This window comes from Mustela nivalis (genome assembly GCF_964662115.1).
Source record: "Mustela nivalis genome assembly, chromosome: 1".
Classification (NCBI taxonomy): domain Eukaryota; kingdom Metazoa; phylum Chordata; class Mammalia; order Carnivora; family Mustelidae; genus Mustela; species Mustela nivalis.
Genome location: NC_139020.1, coordinates 75,245,434 through 75,273,177, shown reverse-complemented (window position 1 = coordinate 75,273,177; position 27,744 = coordinate 75,245,434). Strand labels below are relative to the sequence as shown.

Below are 27,744 nucleotides of genomic sequence, written 5' to 3'. Positions count from 1 at the left end.
CAGAACAAGGAAATTTTTTAATTGGAGAGCTTATGGGTTTGAGATATATGGGAAGCCTCCTTGGCTGTCCCCATTGGCTGTTCTTAACCTTGAGGCATTTACAGGAATTGACTGGCGTGGATTTCGGTTTGTTTACCTAGGCTACCAAGGAAGGCAGCAGGGCCACCTCATCTAATGGCCTCTCAGTCTGAACCAAGCAGGAACCTAGTGAGCCTAAGTGTGTCCCTCCATTTCTTTCAGATCTTCTTTCATAGTTTTGTGGGGGATATTTTCCCCATAAAGGACTCATGCAGCTCTTCCTAGTTTATTCCTAGGTGTTTTATAGTCCTGTATTGATGTAACAATTGGACACTTTTTTCCCATTTTCTAATTATTGTCAATGCATAGGAAAATTATTGATTTCTATATATGAATCTTATATCGACCCACCCATTGCTGAAATGTCTTACTAATGCTAATAGTTTGTAAGTTGAAAGTCTGCAGAACAATTAACATTTCCCGTGAGTAATGGCAATTTTATCTCTTCTTTAACTTTTTTACTTAGCAGTGCATGATGGACACCTTTCCATGTCATGAAAGATAGATCTATTTCATTGAAACAACAGCATAGCGTTACTTTATATACAGTTATTGTGGCTTATGTAATAAAACTGATTGCTAGATATTTCAGAGTTGGTTTGGTTTGGTTTGATGTTTTGAGCTCTTCCCCTTAACAACTCATGCCTTAATAAAAATCTTTGTGCATACATTTTTTTTATACCTGTGCTGGTATTTCTGTCGGCCAAAATACCTAAAACACATTTAAAATTTTTCCGGATACTCCACATAGGAAGTGCATGGAGCCCACTTCTTTCTCCCACAGCAGTCCTTGCTGGCCCTGGCTCTGTGAGCAAACGGGCCAGCTCCCTCCCCATACCTCTGTCCCACTGTAGGTTGATCTGGTTGGTTTCCATCATTCCAGTTCTATCCGTTTAAATCTTCTAGACATTTATTTAAAGTTGCTGATGGTTACCTTCCCCATTTCCAGTACTGCCATGGAATCTGTGGAGGGAATAATCCTCATGGTTGAGTTCAGTGTCTTAAAGGAGATCCCTTAGCACCCTTCAACCTGAAAAGTCTTTTACAGAATAACAGACATAAGGTAGACAAAGTAGTACTTTAGAAAGACGGAAACAAAAGAGTCTGCAAATAACGTTTATAATCAAATAAAGTGTGCATCTCTGTAGTAGTCTAGGACCAGAAAGGAATAGGGACACATTTTTAAATATGATCCTTCAGTGGTGGCTCTCCTCTGTTCCCCACGATTGATAAAAAGCTACGTTTGTTCCCCACAATTGATTAAAAAACAAAAAAGTAAAAGGTACAAGGTCAAAGGTAAAACAAACACAAATAGGGGTGCCTGGGTGGCTCAGTGGGTTAAGCTGCTGCCTTTGGCTCAGGTCATGATCTCAGGTTCCTGGGATCGAGTCCCACATCGGGCTCTCTGCTCAGCAGGGAGCCTGCTTCCTTCTCTCTCTCTCTGCCTGCCTCTCAGTGTACTTGTAATTTCTCTCTGTCAAATAAATAAATAAAATCTTTAAAAAAAAAAAAAACACAAATAAGGGTATTTCTTTTTCCGACAGGCATATTTTCTTTTACATTACACTTCTTTCCTACTTTGTCAGGATTGATGACAAATGTACACTCATTCTACAGGGAAGGAAGCAACCTCTGTAATCAAAGAAACTGAACCTGAAAATCTGGCTTCTAAGTTAAGAGGTAAATGGATGTTTGGAGTCCTTCCCTCTGCCCGAGAAGGCCAGCTGCCACTGGGGAACCACACTTAACTGGGATGTGCCCACCCCTCTCAAAATGCCCTCCCTTAAGAATTTACCCGAGGAGGTGGGGAAAAGGTTTCAAGACATTGTAAAAGTGTGTGTGTGTGTGTGTGTGTGTGTGTGTGTGTGTGTGTGTGTGTGTGTTTGAGATGGGTAGTGGGTGACGAGAGAGTAGAAGACTCTGTTACAAAGATTTTATACTTGCTTTCTAAATTGATGCTTTTCTCTTCAGAAAAATGGGTAATTAATCCAGAAGAGCGAAGACTGAGTATTTTATGTGAGCTGGAGGTAAGAAACGTTTATCAGTCCAATACTCAAGCATGTTCATGGTAAACATCACTTATTCAAACATCGATTCTCTCTCTTTCTAAAAATGTAGTTTAAAGAAGATTTCATCACCCTGTTTGAGCCTTCTCTGAGAACATTGCCTAGCATCGGGCCACCATCCATTCTGACATTCAAACCAGAGAGTTCCAATTTAGGCATTAACTTCAAGGTGATTTTAATTCGTGTTGTTTTAAATATTTTTAAATTTCGTTTATTAATACATAATGTTAAGCCATGTGACGATTTGCCCAGAAGATATGAACATACTCTAAAAAACAAAGCCAGGCAAAGAGCTCTTTTATGTGGAATGGCACTCAGGGTGGCTGTGTCTGTCTGCTGGGGCCGCTGGAACTAAGTACCAACAACCAGGTGGCTTAAAACCACGGCAACTTACTGTCTCACAGTTCTGAAGGCTAGAAGTTCAAAGTCCATGCGCCAACCGGTCCACCCTCTCAGACAGCATGCTTCCTTGCCTCTTCCTAGCTTCCAGCGTGGCCATGGAACCCTGGCCTTCCTTGGCTTGGGGCTGTTCCACTTCTATGTGGCCTCAGCTATCCTGGCATTCTCTGTGTGTCTGCGTCCCGGTGTCCTTCTTCTCCAAGGACACCAGTCCTGTTGGATTATGACCTAATGACTCATCCTCACTTGCTTACATCTGCAAAGACCCCCTATCTATATAAAGCCCCATTTCCAGGGACCAGGGGTTGGGACTTCCAAACTGTTGTTTCAGGGGACACGATTCATCCTGTAACAGTGGCCACAAGGCCTGGCAACAAAGGTGAATGTCTGCCATACTTGATCACCTTAAGTGACCAGTTACTGCCTCTGCCTGGTGGGCAAGGGAAAGGCTGCCCTCATAATCCCAACAGGACCGCACACTGTCCTGCTGCACCAGAGCTGGGAGAAACTGATGGGTGGTATGATTATTTCCAAACTCGGGATGGCTTGGCCATGTGGAGAGAGCTTCACCATCCCCAGACTGGAACCTCCTTCATTATTTACTTCGGGGTACACTAAAGGTGCAGGCTTCCTCCCTGGGAATAAGAGCCAGCCATCGTGGGAGGCGGCGTGAGGCAGACGTGTGTGTGGGAATGCTGGGCGGACACACCCCATGCTGTTCATAGCCGCTCGGGGCAGCACATTAAACTCTACAAAATGGAATGTAATATTGGTCAGTATTTGCTGTTTGTCCAGGTTTTTCTAAACTTTAGGCTCACCCTTCAGACTCTTCAGACTGAAATTCTTGATTCAAACCTAGCTCCTTCCTCTTGCTGAACCACAAAAGCTTGTACCCAAGGAAGTGTCTGGCGTTTCCTTCTGCTGACCCCCAGAGATGGTTTTGAACATGAAGAAAGCCTGGTGGCCTTTCTTCCAGGGGAGCGGTCCCTATACTGGCCCCCGGATCTTTATACACAGCAGATCTCATGGGGCTTTGACAAGGGCACCAGGCGCTGGCCTGCCAGCTCTCCTTTCCAGCTGCAGCCTCTTCAGGTGCAGAGGCCAGCCCCCCTCGTGATCTTTGGAAGCATCTCCACCTTCCTTCTCCCACAGGTGAAGGGTTGAAGGGACTATGGGCTGAAAAACTAATGACCCAGACCCTGGTAGGGAAATGGCATCGCCACACTCTCTTTCCGCCTGTCCTGTCACATGAGAGACAAACTAGACGTTCCACCACCATCTGTCCAGGGCGGGGCTTTACCCACCCCTCCCAAAGTGTTCCACTTTCAGCCATGCACAGTACTTATTATCGGGTAGTTCAACAGCCTCAAGACAGTAGCCCTCACTCCCCAGTGATGAATGGTTGGTGGCACCGACCACCTCATCCACCCTTTGGCCCCACAGTGGTTATTTTGCCAGTCCTAAAGAATGGAAGATACAGCTGGCCTGGTAGTGCTCGAGACCTGCGAGCCACGCACGAGATGGGTTTTTCCCAGAGGCCTGTGCTGGGCTTGGCTGCTGGCCTGCCCAGGAGCCCCTGCAGTCACAGTTGTGACCTCAGACACTCTCCTAGCCATAGTGCCTCTACCCTTGAGCCCCTAACTCCAAGTCTCCTGTTGCTTCCCCTGGCCTCCCACGCCCCTTCAAAATTACCCTCACAGCACAGACAGGAGAATTCAGAACCCCAACCTGCGGGCTAATGTGTGTTATCCTTTGTCTTCTGCATCAAGTCACACACTGTAATCCACACACTTCCAACCAGACTCTGATGTCAATAGTAAATAGTAAAGTCAATAGTAAAGTCATTTGTGCAACTTTCTTTCTTCACTGAGGAGGCACCCTAAGGACCCACAAGTTCCCGATGGGTTCTCTGTGCTCTGGTGAACCAGACAGAGGCCCTCAAAACACCACCTCTGCCTCTTCAGGCCTCCCCAGCCCTTGAATAGAAATAATGTCTCATTACTGGAATATACAGACCTTGCAAGTTTGGTGCCTTCTGGTATAGGATCTCAGCCCCCTGCAAGTTCCCCCACCAACTATTTCAGCCCCCAGGGATTGTGACAGGTTTGCACATCCCCCAGCCCCACCCCTGCTCCCCTACTGGACATTTGCGGGCCCCACCCAGAGCCCTGACTCCTGCTGCTCCCAGAGGCTCTGGGCCTCCTTGTGGGCATTGATTCATTTTTGCTTTCCCCTCCCTGAAGGAAGAAGAGGAGGAAATATCACCCCAGTGTGAATTTTGTGGGGGCGATCTAAGAACATTTCTTTCCAATATGGATATTATCTCTGATGACAATAACTCGGAATCAATAGAAGAAGTAAGTTCTAAAGCAGGTTCATGGAGGAAATGGTGTTACTTTTAAACATATGAAGTATTTTCTCCTGCATCTTCCCTTGCATTACAAGGCTTAACATGTTAGCTGGTGGGGAAATGTAAATGTAAATCATAATCACAACAGGATACCTTTTCATACCCCCTCTGATGGCTGTAATCAGAAAGACGAATAATACTAACAAATGTTGGCAAGGATGTAGAGAAACTGAAAGATAATATGGCTTTCGAGAAACAGTCTGGCAATTCCTTGAAAAGTTAAATACATAGTTACCTACAGCCCAGCAACTACACTTCTTAGTTTATGTCCTGAAAAACTGACAACCTCTACCTCCACAAATACTTGTACACCAATGTGCATAGTAACATGATTCATAACAGCTGAAAAGTGAAAACAACCCAAATAACCATCAGCTGGTAAACAGGTCAATAAACGTGGTGTATCCATATAATGGAATATCATTCAGTCATAAAAAGAACGAGGTACTGATCCATGCTTACATGCTCCAACATAGACGAAAGTTGAAAACGTTATGCTAAGCAAAAGCCGATCATAAAGTACCACAAGTGTCTGATTCCACTTACATGAAATGTACACAACAGGACACCTATGCAGAATGCAGGTTAGTGGTTTTGGGGGAGCTCAGAGGAGAAGAGGATGGGGAGGAAGTGTCGAGGGATAAGGGCTCATGTTCTAAAAGTTGTCTGAAGTGATAGTTTTGCACAACTCTGTGAATTCACTAAAAACCCGTGGCTTGTACACTTGAAATGGATGTGAATTATGGTATGTAAATTTTATCTCAAGAAAGCAGTTACCAGAAAAAAGTAACCATTGATCGTTATCCAAAGTGCATTAGCCATTTTTTGTTTTTTCCTTCTCTAATTATCTTCATTGGGACTAGTGAGATGAAAAATGGACTCTTTATTTTTCAGGCCTCCTGTTGTAGGTATTTTCAAAATCTGATTGACTACATCTATGAGGAAAAAAAAAAAACCCAGGGCCCCACAGCGGAATTAATCTGTATTAACCCTCACGCAGCCCATGGCAGTGAAGTTGACAGACTCAAAGCAAAGGAAAAAGCCCTACGGAGGTAACTGAGCCTTTGATATTGAAACTCAGGCCCACTGAAGAAGAGGGCTTTTTGTCGACGAACATTGTTTTTTCAAAATTTATAATTTTGAAGATGTGTTCCCAGTAAAGAAATAAAAATTGGCCAAAGCAAACCCATTAAAATTCCTGGTGGATGTTACTGAGATTCAGAAGCTCCCAGAAACTCTGTGAACACACCAATTTAAAGTAGAAATCTACCAACTGCAAATTCTCAGCTCAATTTAGAATTCCCATGTTGGAGAAATTTGTTGACTAAAGAGTAGAGGCCCGTATGTACTGATCAAATGCCTGGATTCACAAGTATTTAAAGATAAAAATAATAAGGGGCAGCATTTAAACAGTTAAAATTTGTACTAAAATTCTGTTTTAAGCTTCAAAACACATTTCAGACTTTTGCATCATATTTTTCAATTTTGTAGAAAACAGGAGCGACAAATGGCCAGACAATTTGCAATAATGACAAATGAACAGACTAATTTTTCTGAAGAAGGTGAGTTCCTCAACGCTGATGTTATCCATCAGTTGAACATAGAAAGCTCAGATGACTAAGAGCTGAAATTGGCTTATTTTAAAAATAATATTTAAAATGTTAATTCCAGGGATGCCTGGGAGGCTCAGTCATTAAGGGTCTGCCTTTTTGGCTCAGGTCCTGATCCGGGAATTCTGGAATTGAGCCTGCTCTGCGGGGAGTCTGCTTCTTCCTCTGCCCCTCCCCCTTCTCCTTCCCTCTCTCTCTCTCTCTCACTTGCTCTGTCTCAAGTAAATAAAATCTAAAAAAATAGTAATAATTAAAAAATAAATAAATTGTTCATTCTAGTCAATGCCTCAGTTAAAATGGTTCAGAAAATCTGGTGTTTCGGTTATGTGGCTTTTGGAGGTTTTTGTCTTCTGCTTACTATTGTTATTGATCGAAATAAATTAGCAACATCTATAGACCACTTTACAGGTAGCTGTACAGTTGTTTTAGTTAGGGGTAAAATTGAAGGAGCACTGATTTTTAGAATCAGAAGTTCTTGATATATATCCTTGCTCTTCTCCCTATAGGCTGGCTGATTTGGGGTAAATTACTTAATCTTTCTGAACATGGGGTTGCTCCTCTACCACTCAGAGCCATTGAAAAGATACTTAGAAAAGATCAATGTTTGTTGTGGTTTAAACTAAATCTCTAGTATAAAGTTCCTTGATATTCCACTATTTCCTACTAAACATAAGGCCAGAAAATTTCACCTAATAAAAAATCATCTTTCTTCTTTTAACAAAGGAACGTTTTCATTTTTTTAACAAAAGAAGATGCTCACTTTAATTTAATGAAGGACGTCATTTTTCTTCCATTAAAAAAAAAGTCTGATGAAGTGATCCTTTTGTAATAGGGTTTAAAATTTCATTTTAGAAGAGAGGTTTTCGAATATTTTAAACAAATATCCACTTTCATGTGATTCTTTTCCCATTAGATTCAAAGCACTTAAAAACAATTTCTTATCAACTTTCTGTGGATATCCCGGAAAAAGAGCCAATTGCTGACAGACTACTTGATTTCCAACTAGAAAACAAAAAAATTTCCATTGTTTGCTGTGATGCTAGAATAGCATGTGGAAAGGTAATTCTCTTGTAATTTTTTTACTCACAACTCTTTAAAATAAGTTCTTCCTAAAATTGTAAAAGCTGTCATAATGAATATAACAAGTTGGCTACAGAACACATTTAAACTCTTTGTCAAGAAGAAATGGTACAGACTTGGCTCTTTAACTTCTACTAGACTTTGTATCAATGCTTTTACATATATTTTATGGTGAGCTATTTTAGTTAAAGGGTTTTTATTTTAAAATGTGATCATTGGAACATTTAGAATCCTTAAAAACTAAAAAGAAGGGGGAAAAAATCACCAAAAGCCTCAAGCACTTCCCCAGTTCGTTTTGTTTTGTTTTGTTTTTTTAAGATTTTATTTATCCATTTGACAGAGAGAAATCACAAGTAGACAGAGAGGCAGGCAGAGAGAGAGAGGGAAGCAGGCTCCCTCTGAGCAGAAAACCTGATGCGGGACTCAATCCCAGGACCCTGAGATCATGACCTGAGCCAAAGGCAGCAGCTTAACCCACTGAGCCACCCAGGTGCCCCCTCCCCAGTTCGTTTTTAATATTCCAATATTTTCTAGATCCACACTGCCCCATAGGGTAGCAACTACTACATATGGCTATCTAAATTTGAAATAACTAAAATTAAATAAAATTTAAAATGGAATTCTTCAGTCACACTAGTCACATTTCTAGTGCTGAACAGCTGTGTGTAACTAACAGCTACCATATTGATGGTACAGAACATTCTTTTGATCACCAAAAGTTCTATTAGACGGCACTGTTCTAGACTTTTACCCATTGGTTTTTGTTAATAACACTTGTAATTATATTACATGTGTAATTTTTATCTCATTTTTAAATTTATTATAAAAATATTTCTATGAAATCTGAATAAAGTAAGAACTTTAATTAATAATATTGTACCAATATTGTTTCCTTCACTATAACAAAGGTACCATACTCATATAAGATGTGAATAATAGGATACACTACTGGGTTTGAGATATATTTTGTACTATTTCACAATTTTTTTAAAAAATCTAAAACTGTTCTAAAATTAAGAGTTTATTTAAAATTTTTCATTAAAAAATATTTCCATGATCTTATATAGCTTACATTAACAGCATTTCAATATCTGTGTGGTTTGTCAAACTATTCCCCTATTATTAGACATGCAGGTTAACAATTTTTTTTACTACATTAAGTAATACTGCTTTGAATATTTTTGTGTATAAGTGGATTTTTATATAAGTATATTTTTCATAATAGATCTCTAGAAACTAAATTATGGAGACCATATTTGTTTCTCTTGGGTATAAAGAATTTAAGCCATGGCAGTGAACTGAGATGACTGACAGAATCAAACCCAAATCCTGTCGGGACGACAGGCCCTGTCCAATTTGCCTGGCCCTCAAATTTCTCCTGCAAATTATGCTTCAGGTTCAGTTACTAGCACAAAGTGACAAAGAATCAAGAACACAAGAAAACTCAACACCACAATTGAAAACCCGGAAGAATAATATCTAATTAAAAAAAGACCTGCAAAGGGCACCTGGGTGGCTCAGTGGATTAAGCCGCTGCCTTCGGCTCGGGTCATGATCTCAGGGTCCTGGGATCGAGTCCCGCATCGGGCTCTCTGCTCAGCAGGGAGCCTGCTTCCCTCTCTCTCTCTCTGCCTGCCTCTCCATCTACTTGTGATTTCTCTCTGTCAAATAAATAAATAAAATCTTTAAAAAAAAAAAAAAAAGACCTGCAAAGACTTTGGAAATTAAACTATGCTCATGAAAATAAAATATCAGCTTTAAGATATATGGAGGGAACAGAAAACTATCATGACATAACCGGTTTGTAAAGAAAAAAATGGAACTTCTAGAAATGAAAAATAAAAACTGAAGTTAAAAATTTGAAAGATGACAGTTAAACACAGGTTAGGCCCAACTAAAAAGAGAACTAATGACCTGGAAAAAAGATTTTAAAAAAAAATTATAAAATTCTCTATGGGAATAAAAGTAAATAAAGAATACAGAATAAAGTTTATGATATGATATGAAAATGAGGTGTCTACAACATATCTATTCAAAATTCGAAAAGGAGAGGAGAAAGATAATCAGGAAGAGGCAGTATCTGAAGAGATAATGTATAATTTTCTGAACTGATCAATGAGAATAACCCACAGGTTTAAGAAGCCCAATGAATCCCAATCAAAATGAAATAAAGAAAAAATAAATCCTAGACATGTGAGAGCAAAACTGGGGAACACAGAAGGGAAAAAAAAAATCTTAAAAGCAGCAGAGAACAAGAAGTTCTGTTTATATTCGAAGAATTACACTCTCAGATAACCTCCCAATAGCAAGAATGGAAGCCAGAAGGCATTGGAATGTCTTTAGCATGCTTACAGAAAAAAGCCATCAGTCTAGAAGTCTATAACCGGTTAAGTATTTTTCAAGAAAACGTGTCCAAAAAAGATATTGTCTAGTAAAGTCAAAGAAAATTTGTCACCAGTAGCCCCACGTTAAAGGAAATTCAAAAGAATGTGCTTTGTGTGATTGGATGGTCTGATACTCAAGAAAAATGAAGAGAAAAAGTGGTACATTAGACTTCTTCTTTCATGTTGATTTATAAAAATACTTCATACATTTAGGATAGGAGTCCTTTGTATGTCATATTGCTGCAACTACTTTTCCCTTCTTGGCTTATCCTTCACCATTTTAACTGTAATTTATCAAATCCTTCATGGATACTGCTTTTTTTCATTGGTTGGTAAATCTTTCCCTTACCTGAGATAATAAAGTTATTCTCCTATGTTAAAGAAATCTCTGTAGTTCTGCATTTCACATTTAGGTCTTTAATCCACTTGGAATTAGGTTTTACATATAATGTGAGGTAGTGGTTCTAATTTCATTTAAAAAATATAGAGAGGCACCTGGGTGACTCAGTTGGTTAAGCATCTGCCTTCGTCTCATGTCATGATCCCAAGGTCCTGGGATGGAGTCCAGAATCAGCCTCCCTGTTCAGTGGGGAGTCTGCTTCTCCATCTCCCTCTACCCCTCCCTCAACCCCTCCCCTCATGCTCTCTCTCTCAAGTATGGAAAAGATTTTCCTTTCTCCATTACCATGCACTGGCACAGCTGTCCCACATCAGATGTTTATGACTACATGATCTTGATTCTGGACTCTATTTTTTTTTAGATTTTATTTATTTATTTGACAGAGAGAGAGAGATCACAAGTAGGCAGAGCAACAGGCAGAAAGAGAGGGGGGAAAGCAGGCTCCCCTCTGAGAAGAGAACCTGATGTGGGTCTCGATCCCAGGACCCTGAGATCATGACCTGAGCCGAAGGCAGAGGCTTAACCCACTGAGCTACCCAGGCGCTCCTGGACTCTTTATCCTGTATCATAGATTTCTTTATTGAGCCCCAACATTACACTGTGATAGATCTTAATATCTGGTAGATCACATTCCTCTTTCTCAGTCTTCTTGGCTCAAAATTCTTCTTTCTCAAAATCTTGGCTCTTCTAAGTTCTTGGTATTTCCTATAAATTTTAGAATCGACTTGTGAAGACCTCCCTTACCTCAACACATACAAATACTACAATCTTATTAAAATGTGAATTGTAGTTACATTGGATCTATAAATCAATTTGGGAAGAATGTCATCATTAAAATACTTAATCTTCCAATCCATGAACATTAGGTCAAATTTATTAAAGGCATTATTCAAATATTTTATTTTATTATTACCTTTCTGGTCTAAAAATCCTTGCAATTTTTGAGAGGTAGGCTAAAATATCCCATTATGATTATGGAATTTTTAATTTTTCCTTTTCCTTTTGTAAAATTTTGCTTTATATATGTTGAAATTATCTAAGTATGGGAAAAATATTTTGTAATGTTCTATCCTCCTGGTGGATTTAAACTTTTATCATTATGAAGTAATCTTCTTTATCTCTAGTAATACTATTCAGTATTTTCCTGTATCATTTTTATTTATAATCTTTTTATATACTTAGATTTTAGATTTGTCTCTTGTAAAAAATATATGGTTGGAATTTTTCCTTAAAAAGAGAACTAAAACTAATCTGACACTCTTTTTTTTAATTAACTGGAGTATTTAGTCTATTTACACATAAATACTGACATCCTTTGATATTTTCTATTTGTTCCCTGTTATGTGTTTTTCTTTTCCTTTATCCTTTCTTGTCTTTGGGGGAGGGGTATTTAAAATATATCATTCTGTTTTTTGTTCTACCTCTACAAGCTTGGGAGTTATACTCTCTGCTTCTGTTATTTTTCTGGCTACCCTAGAAATTTTCAGCAAGTAAACTTAATTTATCCAAGTCTGAAGTTAAGCTATAATATTTACCCTTCTCTCAGATACTATACCAGAAATGGAATTGCTGAATCCCAGGCTATGCCTGTCTTTCACTTTACTAGATGAAGCCAAAATGATTTCCAAGTTGTTGGACTGTATTACATTGATCCGCTAGAGGCAAACAATAGTGACTCTTGTTCTTCCTCCTTTCCAATAGTCAGTACTATCAGAATTTATATTTTCTTTGCTAGTATGATAGATATACATTGATCTCTAATTGTGGTTTTAATTTTCCAGGTTAATTTTTCAGGTTATTAATGATGTTGAGCACTTTTTCACTTATTGACCTTTTGAGATTTCTCCTTTCAGAAGTGTTCAAGAGGTATTTTTGGCCCATTTTTCTCAAATGGTCATAATATCCAAGGGGAACTGAGTACCAGCATACATGCATAAGAATGTTCTCAGTTTACAATAGTCAAAAACTGGGAATGACTCAGGCAACCATTAAATAAATAGGGATAAATTCATACCCTGAAATACTATCACAAATGAAAGTTGGTGGACCACAGCTACACACTGGAATATGCATGAAACTCACACATAATATTAACAGAAAGAAACAAAATATTAAAGACACATGATGTATGTTTTTACTTATGTAAAATTCAAAATGAGAAAAATTAAAGCTATATTGTTTAGAAATTGTGAAAGTGCAAGGAAATGAAGTCAGAGTAGCTGTTATGTCTAGGAAAGAAAGTATCAACTTTGAGATAGACACACAGTGGGACTCCTAGAGTACTGGTATTATTCTATTTCTTGACCTGGTTGGAGATAACAATGGGTATTCACTTTATAAATTACTCACTAACAAAACAGCTTGTTTTAGCACTGTTCTTAATGTATTTCATATTCATAACTTTAAAAATGAATAAAAATGTGTTATCTTCCAAAATAAATGGCAACACTTACATGAGTATTTCGGTGGTTTCATTGTTTAGCCCTAGAAATCCTTGAATTGATTACATTGTTGTAATTCAATACAATTGTAATTCAATATAATCAATTGTATTGAATCAATATAAGATTAGGATTAAAAAGAATCTTTCATTATAAAATGTTACTGGGCACAAATTCATTTCCCTATTAAGTACTACATATAAAATAGTTAAAATTGGAGATGTAAGAAGAATTATCTCCCTGTATTTTTTTCTTCTCATATGCCATCAGTGTTTTACTCAAATAACTTCAAGAGCAATCCTGAAGAGAGACCAGATGCTACAGATTCTAGCGTCTGTAGCTTTGAGTTCAAAGTCACTCTGTCAAAGTATAATTTATATACAGTTGAATTCACCTGTTTTAGAAGTACAGCGCTCTGAATTTTGGCAGTTATGTAACCACTACTACAATCAGCACATAGAATATTTCCATTGTGCTAGGGCTGCTCTTTAATTTTCTGTTTCTAGAGTAATATGTGAATAAGGTTAAAAAAATTTTTTTAAAGCCTTTCAAACAGATATGTAATGTCAGATTCCTGCCTGAAAGCTTTTATCAAGTTATCTGCAGGGGCTAGGAATAATCTTTAATGATTTTTAAGATTGTTCCTTGTCACTGTTGCAGGCCCGAAAATTTAAATTAAGAAATGATTTGTATCACTGCCTAGCAAGCAACCAATGCCTGTTATTATCATAATTAACACACTGTATCTGGAACAATTAACATTAAGGGACCTTTCATTTTCTGTTGTACATACATAGATCATGAGGAAAGAGCTCTTGGAGAAGTACTACAAACATGGGAGCAAGTTTCTGACTTCATTTCCTGATGGAACAACACAAATATTGTATCCTTTCAACAAGTTATTTTTATTAGCTTTATTATATATATAATATATAGAAAACTATAAAGAAAGAATATTACCCCAAACCCTGTCATCTAGAGAAAAGCTATTAACATCTTTTTTATACACCTTTCCTTTTTACTATGAGCATATATATATATAATTCTTTAAGTCAATTCCTCAACTCGTTATTCATATTGTTCAACTTGCCCTCTTTATATAATAATATTAAATAGCAATGTTATGAGCATATAATATATAATAAAGATAGAAATACACCACTGGTTTTATAACCACAAGGTATTTCATTACAGAGATGTACTATAATTCATTTAACCTAACCTCAAAGGCAGTATCACAATTTTTTGTTATTATATGCAACAGCTAAATGAACAGCTCTGTGCAGACTTCATTGTATACTTTTCACGTATTTCCTTGAATTGAATGTCTAGGGCTAGAAACTCTGACTGAGAAATTAGGCATTTTAAAGCTTTAAAAGATTTTGTCCCCCAGAAAATGTGTACCAATTTATACATCTCTGAGCAGCACATTATTTTTTAATACAAAAATTCAATATCCATTTTATGGAACACTAAGTTATTCATCACTTGAACCTCCACCTCATGGCCAAGCCATTGACTATTTTGACATAAAGGCCATTTAATACATCAAGGAAAGGAAAAAACAGAGCTATGAAATGAGGAGAGATTTTTGGTGGCTGAAGGCCCCACTTTTATAGGAGAAAGACATGTTTGGTTATAGTTTCCTAAAAGTTTAATCAAACCCCAATAATCAAGCAGAAAAATGACTTTCATGGCATAGGAAGTATAATGAAGTTTTAGGTAAGTCCCCATGAGAAAAACTGTAGGTCTTGTTTTAAATAATCAATAAATTTTACATAACACCCTCTAGCTTTTATCATTAGTTATCATTTCAGGCCCTGTCTTTAATTCTTAATTCTCTTGAAGGCCCTGGCTGCTTTTCAAAATGACTCAGAGTCAATCTTGTGTTTGCCTTTCCTCTAATCTTCTCGGATCAGCTTAGATAGGACTGAGTATTAACAGTAAATTACCCTCAGTAGACTCTATTCATTTGATGCTATTGTAAATGGGATTATTTTTGTAATTACATTTTCAGAATGTTCCCTGCTAGTATACAGAAGTGCAATTTAATTTTTGTACATTGGTCTTGTAGCCTATAACCCTGCTGAACTCGTTTATTAGTCTAATATATTGTTCCATGGATTCCCTAGGATTTTCTATATACAAGAGCAGGATAGTTTCACATCGTTCCTTCCCAATCTGGATGCCTTTCGTTTCTTCTTTTATGAAATATCTCTAGTTAGACTCCTCAGTGCAATGTTGAATAGAAGTGGGAAGAATAGACATTTTCATTTGGTTCCTGATATTAGGGGGAAATCACTCTTAAAGCCTCTTGCCATTAAGTATGATGTCAGCTGTGGGTTTTTGTTAGACATTATCAGGTTGAGAAGTTTCCCTTTTTTTCCTACTTCATTGAGTTATTTTTCATGAAAAGGTATTGGATTTTGTCAAATATTTTTTTTGTGTATATTGAGATTATCACTTTTTTTTGCTCTTTATTCTATCAATACAACACATTTCATCGATTGATTTTTAGATGTCAAGCCAACCTTGCATTCTTGGGATAAACTCCACTTTGGCATAGTATATAATTCTTTTTATACATTGCTAGATTCCATTCGCTGGTATTTTGTTGAGACTTTGTGCATCTTGTAAATGTATTTTGATCCCCTAAAAAGCATAAAATGCTTTTTGTAGCTCCCATTCCAGAATGGTTTCAAAGCCTCTCTCATAAATTGAATTTATTCTCGGAATAGTCAAGGGCCATTAGAACTCAAAGGACCTTATCTGATCTCAGTTACCCATCTGGAAACCTAGCCATCATCCGAGTGCCCAATAAAATAAATGGTTTTACTTGTATAGTCCAAGAAGATATGCCAACTGACCCTGCGATCCTGGCATTGTTAGATTCTTCTGGGAGAAGTTCATGCTATCATCCCAATGGAAATGTCTGGTAGGCTTCTAGGTTTCTCCTGCTGCCATTTTGCGGGAGTTGGGAGGGGGGACTGGTTTTGAAAATTTATTTTTCTTTCATTTTTTTCAACTTTATTGAGATATAATTGACATAACATCATAGAAGTTAAAAACATAAAATGTGTTGATTTGATACACTTTCATATTGCAAAATGATTATCGCATTGAATTAGCTAACACCTCCATCATGTCACATAATTACCACTTCTTTTTTGTATTGAGAACATTGAAGGTATACTCTCAGCAATGTTTAAATATATATATAGTATTAACTATAATCTCTATGCAATACAATAGATCCCTAGAATTTATTCATCTTATAGCTGGAGGTTTTCTCTTTTTCTTTCAAATGATAAAAGTAAACAATGTAAGAATTTTTTAAGTTAGTGGTCTTTAGATAGTAATGTTTAACTCAGAGAAGTTTTTTTTTATGTCGTCCCATATCTTCTCAGTGGAAAAATACCAGGCAGCTACATAAAACAAAGCTCATCATATTCTTTCTGTAAACAGTAAGAATATATGAACTTTGTGATTTCAGTATTTCAGTATTAGAAAAAAAATCTCCAAACAAATTATATGGTCACATGAGGGATTTGGGATACGAACCCAGGTGGTTTCTCTAGGGGTATGCCTGATAATGTTATACTACATCATCTATGGAAATAATTTACAATGGAAGCTTCCATACTGTGTTGTTAGAGTTTTTCTGTGTGTTATGTTTTGAGATATGTCTATAACTATTCCAATATTCCTATAGCTATAACTTACAATAACATACCTACAAAATGTCTACAGATCCTGATCCCATTTTGATCTATGAACTTATTTACTCTGTGACTTTGCCTCATATTATTTAGCCTGAGAAAATGAAATTTGGGTTCTAACTTTGAATGCAGTTCCAACTTCCTGAACTTTTCAGAAAGACATACACTCTCCCTTTAAGTTATGTACAGGAATAACTATCTCATCTTGAGAAGCTCCATTCATAATTGACAAAGTCTGGACATTCTACCAGTACTTGAGAAAGTTAAGACACTTGTGTTTTTTAGATCTAAAGCAGCAGTCCATTATCCCTACATGTACTCTGGAGAATTTCTACTTATCCTTCAGGCTTCAATAGCAATTGTATATTACATGTGGTGGGGGCACTGTCTTAATTGTCACCAAATTTTCATTGGTTTCTAGGACTGCTCTCCTGTCTGTGAAGTCCCCTGACTCACTGATTGAATTCCTGACCCTCTGATGTGACTTCTGCATACTCTCATAGCCCCTTCTACCTGCCTCTGCCTTTCGTGTAGCGAGTCCATCTCCCCTCTTGGACAGATGGTCTTTGAAGTCACACTCTGAATCTTTGTCCCTATAAGCATGTACATGATACAGACTCAAAGAATGTTATTAAGTGAACAATTTGTCTACATAATTTTACCCAAGTTTTATTTTCATCCACATTTCAAGATGAAAGGAAACTTCTTCCTCCCACATACAACAAGATCATCACCTCAATTTCTCATTTACACTTCTGTTATTAGATTACTGTCACTAATCAGCAGTGGGGAAATAAGATATTATCTTACTCTAGGACCCCTCATGGCCAATTCATCTAGGTTAAAAAAAAATTTATTATCAAATTCAGCAAACTTTCTAAATACCCAGAGCTGTCCGTATTCCCTCTCAAGAAAGGGAAGGAGATCCAACTTGGAAGACGGAGAGCACGAGGAGATAACTAAGTAGAATGGCAGTCCCTAGTGCCACTGGGGCTCAGTCTGTGCCGGGCCCAATATGTATATAATGTAGTAAATGTGGCATCAGCTATGCCAAGAGACTATGGAGGCCCCATTAGTCTAAGCTCTACTTTGTGCTCCATCACAAAGCTCTTCACTGGCATCCTGAGCCATTTCAGAGATGTTCCCAGAGTCTCTCCTGCCCACACCGAGCCCTGACAAGAACCCTCCTAGGAGGACTCCTGGCTCCTAGTCACTGGGTACTGTTAGAACACAGCTGTCCCCTACTGAGGCCAATGGGATCTTCCCTAGGACTTAACTGCCACTGGTCTTCATTGTGTCCTGGGGACAATTTAAGCACTGGTCTTCTCCCCTCTTCAGATACAGTCTGCTTGCCTCACCTCCATGTCTTCTTGTCCAAAGTAAATGTTTCCTGCTCCCCCTTCATTTTTCCTAGCACACAGTTTTCCAGATCCCTTTACCATCGTGGTTCCATCTTTGGGACCCAGTTTGGTTTATCAGTAGGTCTTGGATTGGATCCACCACTCTAAATTAGTATAAAATCCAGTCACAGTATCACCACTCACAAGATTACCTGAGGTTCTGCATTATTTGTATGCCGCTGGCTAGCGTAAACTGCTGCTCCCCTTTGTTAGCAAGCAACAGGGCTAATTTCAAGGTTAAAGTAAAATATGACGGTTTATAATTTTCAATTTCCTTTCTGCCCAGGGTATACATCAATATCTTGGGAGGTCAATACTCAGATCAAGCTGGCAACAGAATAAGGGCTTGGAATTGGTCCAGTTCTGTCGCTTCCTCACCCTTTGTTTCATTTAAACCTGTCTTTCTGGCTTTGAACCATTACATTGGAATTCGCATCTTAGAACAAGACAAGATTTCAATCACTTTTCTAGCAATGGGCCAACAGGCAAGAATCAGTGTTGGGACCAAAGTGAAGGTAGGTACATTTTTTGAAAACAATTCAAAGCATTTAGAATAATGAGAGTAAAAGACTCTTGTTAGTATTATGACTGAGAGATTATACTTGTGTGTAATCTGCTATCCACTAAGAGTTTTGGAATGCAATGAAAAAAACACATAGTGAAAAACCTTATTGTTTGTTCTTCAGAAATTCCTTTTAGTACAGAGTGGATAAAACTAACATTTACTGTGTTTACTCTGTGACCAAGTAGTGCTACTTTGGGGGTTTGGGTTTAGAATTGTGTACTGTGTGTGTTTTTCCTTTGTGCTCTGGCAGAAAGCCCTGGGCTGAGTCAGGAGACCCTGGGTTCCAACCATGTGAAAGACCAAGTATAAGTTCCATCTCCTTGGAGACACTTCCCAGACCACCTAGACCTTTGCCCAATCAGGGTCCATCATGGCTTTCCCTGGGGGTGTTCATGTACTCCCCTCTCTCCCTGCATTTGATGGACCATGCTGCCTTACTTGCCCTTGTGGCTGCCTTGCCTACCAAATGGTGAACTCCAGGACAAAATCTCTGCCTTACGGATTGCTCTACCCTACCCAGGGCATGGCCTAGAATACACTGTCAGTGAGTGGCAGTGGTTAAGAACGTGGCCTTCAGGTTACAGGGACATAGTTTCATACTTCAACTCTGCCACTTAGCTAAGTGAGTGATAGAACTTCAGTTCCCTCATCTATAAGATGGGGATAATGATTCTCACCAAATAGATTGCCAAATATTCAATAACAATACAAAGTATAGGTCATATAGCATGGTGCTTGGTACCAACTAAGTATTCAATAAATGATAGCTCCACACAGAGTTTGTCAGTTATAACTCAATAATGTTGAAATATATATATGGAGAGAGAGAGAGAGAGGTCTGTGTAGCCTATCTAGGCTCTGAACAAGTCCCTTATTAAAAGGAAGAGATTGCTACAGACTTCAAAGGTGTTTTCAAACCTCGAAAACTTCTACACTTTTAAATAAGAGGAAATATGACCTCCATATTCAGCACAGGCAGGAATATCTGAGAGAGACCAACCAAAAGGGACACTTCTGAGTCCGCCAACTCCAAACCCCCAAGAGGGTCTACCACGCACTCAGCACTATTCCAGCCACTTTCCATCCATCTGCCTATTGGGGTCCTCTGTTTAGGCTCCAGACAAGCTTCTTTATTTGTTAGAAATTGATGAAATAGGCTGCGTTCTGGTTACATTCATGGTAAATGCCTTCTTACCAAAAACGTAAAAAATGTTCTCTCTCCCCCTTTGCTCCCTAGAAATGAATTTTAATCAGAAGTCATTTTGATGCCCCCCCCCAAATTTTTTTCCATTTCTCATTATCTTCATGATCAGCCTTTTTTTAGGTTTTTAAAAATTACAAAAATGGTATGTTAAATATTCTCATTCGAAGATTCAAATAATATAGAAATAGACTGAAAAAGTCGAGATTCCACTTTCATCCTTTCATCATCTATTCTAACCCCTTTCTTAAAGGTCATCACTACCCCAAATTTAGGATTTCTCTGTTCAATGTATTTATAAATTATTCATACACATCTTTGTTACTATAAAAATTGGATCATATTGCTTGTATTGTTGGGGGGGATTCTGTTTTTGGTTTCCACTTAAGGAGTCTTAGAGGTTTTTCCATGTCTACATTTCCAAGCATTATTTGTCTATTTTATTCTTAATGGCTCCATAACATTTTCTATGCAGTACAATTTTTGCCACATGGAGTGGCCTCCCAGTGGTACCAGCCAGTTACTCACTTCCTCTTTCTGGAAGCATTTCTTGCCTTGCTTCCCTTGACTTTCCTTCCACCTCGGGAACTGTTCCTTCTCCTTTTTCTTTGCTCTCTTCACCTCTGCATTTTCTACATATTGAGGGGCTCCAGGCCTCCCCCTGGGGGCTCTTCTTCATATCCCTAGGTGAATCCCTCCTTAGGTGGTCTCATGGAGTCTCCTGCCCTTCAATACCACCTCCACCTTGCTAATCCTTTCATTTTCTCTCCCTGAACTTTTAGCTTTCACATCCTGGATTCCAACCCTGCATATCCATGTGCATGTGTAAGAGGGCATTAAAAACTTGGCGAAATTAGATCCTAGAAAATGCCCGCCCCCCTCCACCCAGTGTTCTCCACCTCAAACAGTGACACCTGCACTCCTTCCCTGCTGAGGCCACTTTGGAGCAGTATTCCTTCTCTCCACATCAGAGCCTCACGTCTATTCCCTGCAGGTCCTATAAACCCCACGCCCCCTACCCCTCCCGGTCTCAAAGCCTTGGTCTCAAACCTTCTCATGTCCTCTAACACCAACCCTCTTGTCTGACTCTTGGGCCAAGTTCATCTCTTGTTTAAATCATTGTAAGAGCTTCCTAATGAGTCTCCCTGCTTCTGGTCTTCCCCAGTTGATTCTTAAGGCTGTGGTTAGGAAATTCAGGATGTTGACTATCTCCTTGGTGTGTTGTGCCTTCTGCCTTGGGCCAGCCCGATCTTCCACCTCACCTATTAGTTCTTCAGCTCTGCCCATTATGAGATTCAGTGTTATCAGTGAAGTTGTCTTTATTTTGACAAAAATATTATATTTTCAACATGTATTATTCCCAGTCTCTACAAGTGACTTTTGCCTTAAATACTATTCTGTATGATGTTAAATTGCTATACCAGCTTTCTTTTTAGTTAGCATTTGCTTGGTGTTTTGTTTTTTTTTTTTTTTTGCATTATTTGATTTTCAATGTTTTTATACAATTTTAAGTTAGATGTGTCCCTTGCAAACAATATATAACTGGATTTTGTTGCTTTCCTCAACCTAACAGATTCAATCTTTTAATACATTTTTAATGGTCACTCTAAAATTATTAACACATCAGGGACCTGGGGGGCTCAGAGGGTTAAAGCCTCTGCCTTCGGCTCAGGTCAGGTCCCAGGATCCCATGATCCCACTGCTCAGCAGGGAGCCTTCTTCCTCCCCTCTCTGCCTGCTTCTCTGCCTACTTGTGATCTCCATCTGTCAAATAAATAAATAAATAAATCTTTTTTTTTTTAATAAAATTGTTAACACATCTTTTTTCCTATATGCATAGAATTTCCAAGTCCTCTAGTTATTGCTTCTCTTTGACAAGAATTCTCTCCCTCAGAAAATATTAACCATCCATATTCAAGAGTCCTCCTCTGGCTATTGTCTCCTTGAATATTGGTATCTCTGATAGGTTTATCTGGCCTCTCTCTCACAGCCTCAAATTTCCTCATATATTTGGTGATTTCAGGTTGTGTGTTCATTTTGTATTGGAGAATCCCTACTTTCCTGCATATTTTGCTTACTGAAGTTTGTTTGTGGGGCCTTTGGGAAAGTGGTATATGTTGAGGGGCAGAAGGCTATCCCCAGGGCCAGACTTCCAGCTCCAGCCTGTGCAGCCCCGGGGGCACGAAGATTGAAAACAGGTATAGCCCCACCCACATAAGGGCAGGGCCTCCCAACTGATCAAATGATTGTTCTAGTATTTACCTCAGGGTCCCTCCTCCTCCTCACTTCTGGATGTGTTCGGGGTTAGTGGTTTTATTTGATCATATTACCTCTCCATGGATATGGTCCCATCTGTTTTTGATATTCAGGAATTCTGTAAGATTATTCCTGCTGATCAGAATCTTTTCTATTTCCTAAAACCATCATTGATTTACTCTCTTAAAAAGTTTTCTGTGATTCTATGGAATCAGGATTGAAGGGAACTTATAAATGCTGGTCCATTCTTTGTTATTCTTGTCTCATACACCCTGTCCCTCCCTCCCTCCCCTCTAACCTTCTGATGCAGAAGGGAATGCTGTGTGCGTTCTTGAGTCTCTTGTAGGTAGGTGGTAACACTGACGGTGGAGAGGTTGCATTTAGTCCACCCCACTAAGGCTAAACGCCCCTCCTAAGCTGGTCCTGAATCCACATGTGGGCACACAGGCAAAACCATCGTGACAGATCATTCCCCTTCCTGCAGCTGCAGGAATTCAGACATCAGCCTGAATCACCAAAGGCTGTGAGGAAGGGTAAGCACAGAGGCCAAGGGAGGGTCAAGGAAAGGTTAACGTGTTATGGCTTCCTGGGGGCAGGGGCACATTCTAGAAGGAAAGGAATTTCAGCAGTCCGTGTCCTACCTGAAAACTCAGCTGAGGCGCTCCCTTCTCTGAGGAAGGCCGCCTGCTCAGTGCCTTCCTAGCCTCCAGTCCAGCACTGACCATGCTCTCCCCACTGGGCATCTCCCCAGGAAGGAGCTATGCTCCAGGCATCTTGGTGCTCCCCTCAGTATATACTGATAACTTTACTTGAATAAAATGTGAGCATTTGAAAGTATTCAAATTCTATGTGGTCAGGCCTGCTCTGGTCTCTCAAATCTCCATAGCATTTTAGCTCATTCCTCCTTCAGATTAGATTAACACCGCTGCCCAACCTTATCTGCCCTCCCACCCGGCTTTGTAGATAAGGAATCAAGGGAATCCTACTGCAACTTGGTGCTGCTTCCTCACAAACTCCCCGCTGCCACAGGCGGGCCCTGAGCTTCCTTTCTTTTTCTCTTTGCTGAAAAGTTCCCTAACCCCGAGGAGATTCCAGTTCTCCGGTACCTGAATGGGGATGATCTGCTGCTGCTGGCCAACTTAATAAAGATTCAGCGCCTGTTTCATAAACTTAAAGGATGTGCGAATTTTCCCTCCAGCCAGGTTTGGGAAAAATTAAAGCAACCTTCCTATCTTTCTTCACTTTCTGTAAAACTAATTGCCCTTTGTCACAATTCTGGTATAAAAAAAGATACAATGAACACAATATCAGCTATAATAAATGAAAATACTTAAATGATGATACCTTCATTTTTTTGTTATTTTGGGAGGGGGTGCGAGAGATTTCAAGAAAAATGTAATGACCAGGAAATACCAAGAAATATGGTTTATTATAAATTTAGAACACATCCTGAGTCATCAGTAGCTTACATTTGTAGTTGGAAAACTACTCGCTTTCAGGACACCAGAAAATGAGCATAATCATTTCTAAGTGTCCATTATCAGAGTTCTATCAGAAAAACAGAAAGCAGGGTGCCTGGGTGGCTCAGTGGGTTAAAGCCTCTGCCTTCAGCTCAGGTCATGATCCCAGGTTCCTGGGATGGAGTCCTGCAACGGGCTCTCTGCTCAGCAGGGGAGCCTGCTTTCCTGGTTCTCTCTCTCTCTGCCTGCTTCCCTGCCTACTTGTGATCTCTGTCAAATAAATAAATAAACTCTTAAAAAAAAAAATAGAAAGAAAGCAGTATTAGATGCTTCCAAAACCCATCTGAAAGGCTCCGGAAATGAAGGTCAAGGACAACCCCTGCTGCAGCTTCAGGAGCACAGGAGCACAGGAAAGCACCATCTACCCCACATCCACCCTCCTGCCTGACCCAGGCTGCCGCTCTCCCTCGCAAAGTGAGGCCTCTGGCTTGGGAACTGCACAGAGGTTCCTAGACTCACGTCTTGATCAATGCTAAATGTTTCAATTTTATTTTTGTCCTCTCCCCTCTTCCTTTTCACTGATGAGCTTTTAGTTTCTATCAAGTGAGACAAGTATTAAACTAATTGAACTAATATGTATCTGCACAGCTCTGAAAAAGTAGCATGTAGTACAACACTTAATCACAACAAAGCCTTAACTGAATCTGTTTTTTGTACATCAGTAAGAATTATTTGGAGATGCTAAACCCATAGTGGATACTGAATGAGGCCTTAATTGGGGACTGGCAGGATAATGAAATGACATCTTTAATCAATCTGCTTCATGTTTAGTGACAGACTTTATTTAAAATTATCTTCACTTTCATACTCTGATTACTCTTCAGATCAGATAAAGGTTTCACTTTTCACAAAATTAAACTTTAAAAATAACTACATGTAATAAAGAAATTGATGTTGCTTCTTTAAAAATGTATTAAAAATAAAATATTTCCAAGTGAAAAATATATCTAAATCTATTAATCTATTAACCCTAATCTATTAGGATCATATCTCATGGCAGTTTTATTTATTTAAAGGATTGTACTGTTAAAATAGCAATAATGATACAGTATAACAATACAATAATATGTACAAAAAGTGGATTGGGGTATGCCATAGATTTTATATATCAATGTCTGCTTTACCATATGGCTGTTTTAGGCAATCTCATTTTTGAATAATCCAGTCTGTTAATTCATGGGTTGTTGGTGGTTTTTTTTTTAATATAATAAGCTCTTCAAAAAAATTACTCTTATGGCCATAAAGTTGTCATATACTAATACTTTAGTATTATTTTAATAAACTGAGGGAGAAGAAAACACTTTACATGTGTAGGTTTTTCCAGATGTAAACATTAAAGAAATCACTGATGTACTTAAAGCATAAAGATTTGTCTCTTTTTATTTCTGATCTCAGGATTATGACTTTTATTTTTCTTTATGCATATTTTAGATTTTATGTATACATTTTTGACAGATAAAGTGATCACATTTTAAGAAGACATATATGCACTTCAATGTAACTGATAAGCAAAGAAATTATAATTCTTTGCTCCAGGTAAAATTGGCAGCAGTGTGTTCAGCAAAGCCCTGCTGGGATCAGAATGTAAAACCACATCCAGTGTATCAGCCTGTGCAAACATTTTACGATATATGAACTAAATATTTTAAAGTCCGTTTCATTGGTGGTCTTTTCTGCTAACAAAAGTAATATGAACTCGTAGAGAATCTGGGAGATTACAGAAGTATAAAGATGTTAAAAGTACTCATAATCCCACCATAGGGAAAAAGCCATCTTTAATATGGTGCTCTATTGCTAATTTCTAGTCCCTTATCTGGATTTATGTATGGATATGTTTTTCAAAGTTTTTTTTATTTACTTGACAGAGAGAGAGAGAGAGAGAGCACAAAAAAGGGGAGTGACAGATGGAGAAGGAGAAGTAGACTCCCCACTAAGCAGGGAGCCTGATGCTGGACTCTATCCCTGGACCCCAGGATCATGACCTGAGCCAGAGGCAGATGCTTAACCGGCTGAGCCCCGAGGCTGACCCCTGCCTTCAGTGAACATTCAGAAGCAAATTTTATATTTTAATAATAGTTTTTAGGGGTGCCTGTGGGGCTCAGTCAGTTGAGCATCTGCCTTGGGCTCAGGTCATGATCTCAGGGTCCTGGGATTAGGTCTGGCACTGGGCTCCCTGCTCAGCAAGGAGCCTACTTCTCCCTCTTACTCCCTCTTTGTTCTCTTTCTCTCAAATAAATATTAAAATAATAATAATAGTAATTTGTAAAACACAGAAATGAACTGCGCTTTTCTCCAACTATGTTAGATAATACACAAAAGGTGATTTAAAAATGTATTTTACTTCAAACTAAATAATTTGTTATCATTCTATTGTTTCACTGTCCTACAACAAATATTATGTATGTATATTTTCTGTTCTACCTTATTGCAGAAACAATGTAAGGAATCTTTTAGGAATATATTCAATATAGGAAAATAAAATAATTTTAAAGCATGTAAATATAAGTGAGGCAGTATGAAATGAGTTAAACTTCCAAAAACACATCCTCTAGTCCTCTTATAATGAATAAGTTAACTCTCCTCAAATTACGTGCTTCCTTGGAGGAGGGATATCTTATCAGATGCTAACTTTACCTTCAGGTTGCGAAGCAATGGGGAGTGTCTTAACCATTTTCTTCCCCTATGATTCAAAGTGAAATCTAAGAATTAGGATGCGCTGATTGGAGCCAAACTGGCAAATCAAAAGAGGGTGATAAAGAGACTGTATGTGTGTCCACAGCCAGAAAGAGAACCGCTGAACTCTCTCTGTCACACCTCGGGTGGCCCAGCAGTAGACGATGCACAGAAGAGTCTAGGTGCAAAGCAACACTGCTATTCGCACCCACTTTTTACACACTGCTCTACAGGACTGGCACTGGGAAATGAAAACAATGCAACATCCATCCAGATTCTTCAGTGGTGATGCTCAAATGAGTCATTTTCTGAATACCCAGGCACATCCTCTGTGAAAATTAAGCAAAGTGATAATACAGTGGGAAAACAATCAGCCTCTTGCTCCCTTGTTCATGTGGAAACATACCCAGACCTGACAAATGCTGAATGAAGAAACAAAGTGAAATCTTTACCAGGGACATAAACGGCCTGGAGCAGAGTTCTGGGTGTCTCATCGCTGCTCCAGCCGTGCTTGGCATCGTGGGTTTAGGACAGACTAACACTGTCCCATTCAAAAGCTAGTTCTTGCCTCAACAGTGTGTGGAGAACCCGGTTTTCTCTAGAGCTGAGCTATGACTGCTTACAAATTTCAGTAAGACACACAGCTAGCAACTCTCTCTGTATAAATCAGATATATTAATAAACCGGTTTTCATTCTAGGTCCAGAATTCACCCCATCCATTTATTTGTTCATCTGCTTAATAAACATTTATTAAATGACCTCTTTGTGCCAAGCATTGGTGATACAATGCTTAAATTCACAGTTTCCTCTTCTCAGGGAAAAAGAGAGCATAAACAGAACAATGAGGTAAGTGCAATGATTGGGAGTAGTACACGGAGCACCCAAAAGAGACCACCTGTCCCAGCCCAGGAAGGTGAATAAATCAACTGACTGATCTCAGAATAATCACAGTATTTTCTCCATAAGCAACAAGTAATCCCTTTAGTATGTCAATTGGATGCAGGAATCATAACTGATTGAAATGATGCCCACAAAGTTACCACCACCTGGACATTAGTAATTGAATCTATCCTCAGTGCCTTGAGGAGTCTTCCACACCTATCAGTCAGCAAGAAAGGGCCAGAGGTGAATCAGGCAAACCTCATCCTTTACTAAGCACTTATGGAAGCCACAATGACCTCCAGGAAGATGGTAGGAGTCACTGGTTCTGGGCATTGCAGGTATAGGGGATGACCTAACTTCAGTCCAAAGAGAAAGGTTCAACTGTGGATAGAGTCAATGCATGAGATCTTGGGACATGTCAGAAGGAAACAGATAGCACTAGACAGGGTATCTGTATGGATACCATCAGAGTCCTCTACATTCACCCTAATCTACACACCAGTGGTCAGCAAAATGCTGGGACAGTGAATGTGGGAGAAATGACAGGAAGGGGTAGGGTAACAAGTCACCAAGTGGAGAAGGTATCCATATATACATTCATTCACTCAATAAAAATTTGGCACATGTCAGGCATTGTATGTGGCCTTCGCAGAGTTTAT

The 27,744-nt window shown here is 38.9% G+C and overlaps 1 protein-coding gene across 1 annotated transcript in view; it reads left to right on the top strand.

The window, feature by feature from the left end:
• ERICH6 (glutamate rich 6) overlaps window positions 1–23,352 on the top strand; it is a 31,533-nt gene extending 8,181 nt beyond the window's left edge. Inside the window, exons 4-14 of the mRNA XM_082682389.1 lie at window positions 1,696–1,758; window positions 2,050–2,105; window positions 2,197–2,313; window positions 4,787–4,898; window positions 5,849–6,005; window positions 6,445–6,515; window positions 7,477–7,622; window positions 13,666–13,751; window positions 15,648–15,803; window positions 18,274–18,502; window positions 23,080–23,352. Of these exons, the coding sequence (XP_082538515.1) occupies window positions 1,696–1,758; window positions 2,050–2,105; window positions 2,197–2,313; window positions 4,787–4,898; window positions 5,849–6,005; window positions 6,445–6,515; window positions 7,477–7,622; window positions 13,666–13,751; window positions 15,648–15,803; window positions 18,274–18,502; window positions 23,080–23,343 (1,457 nt within the window). The 3' untranslated portion in view covers window positions 23,344–23,352. The remainder of the gene's footprint in view (window positions 1–1,695; window positions 1,759–2,049; window positions 2,106–2,196; window positions 2,314–4,786; window positions 4,899–5,848; window positions 6,006–6,444; window positions 6,516–7,476; window positions 7,623–13,665; window positions 13,752–15,647; window positions 15,804–18,273; window positions 18,503–23,079) is intronic.
• The last annotated feature ends 4,392 nt before the right edge of the window (window positions 23,353–27,744 follow it).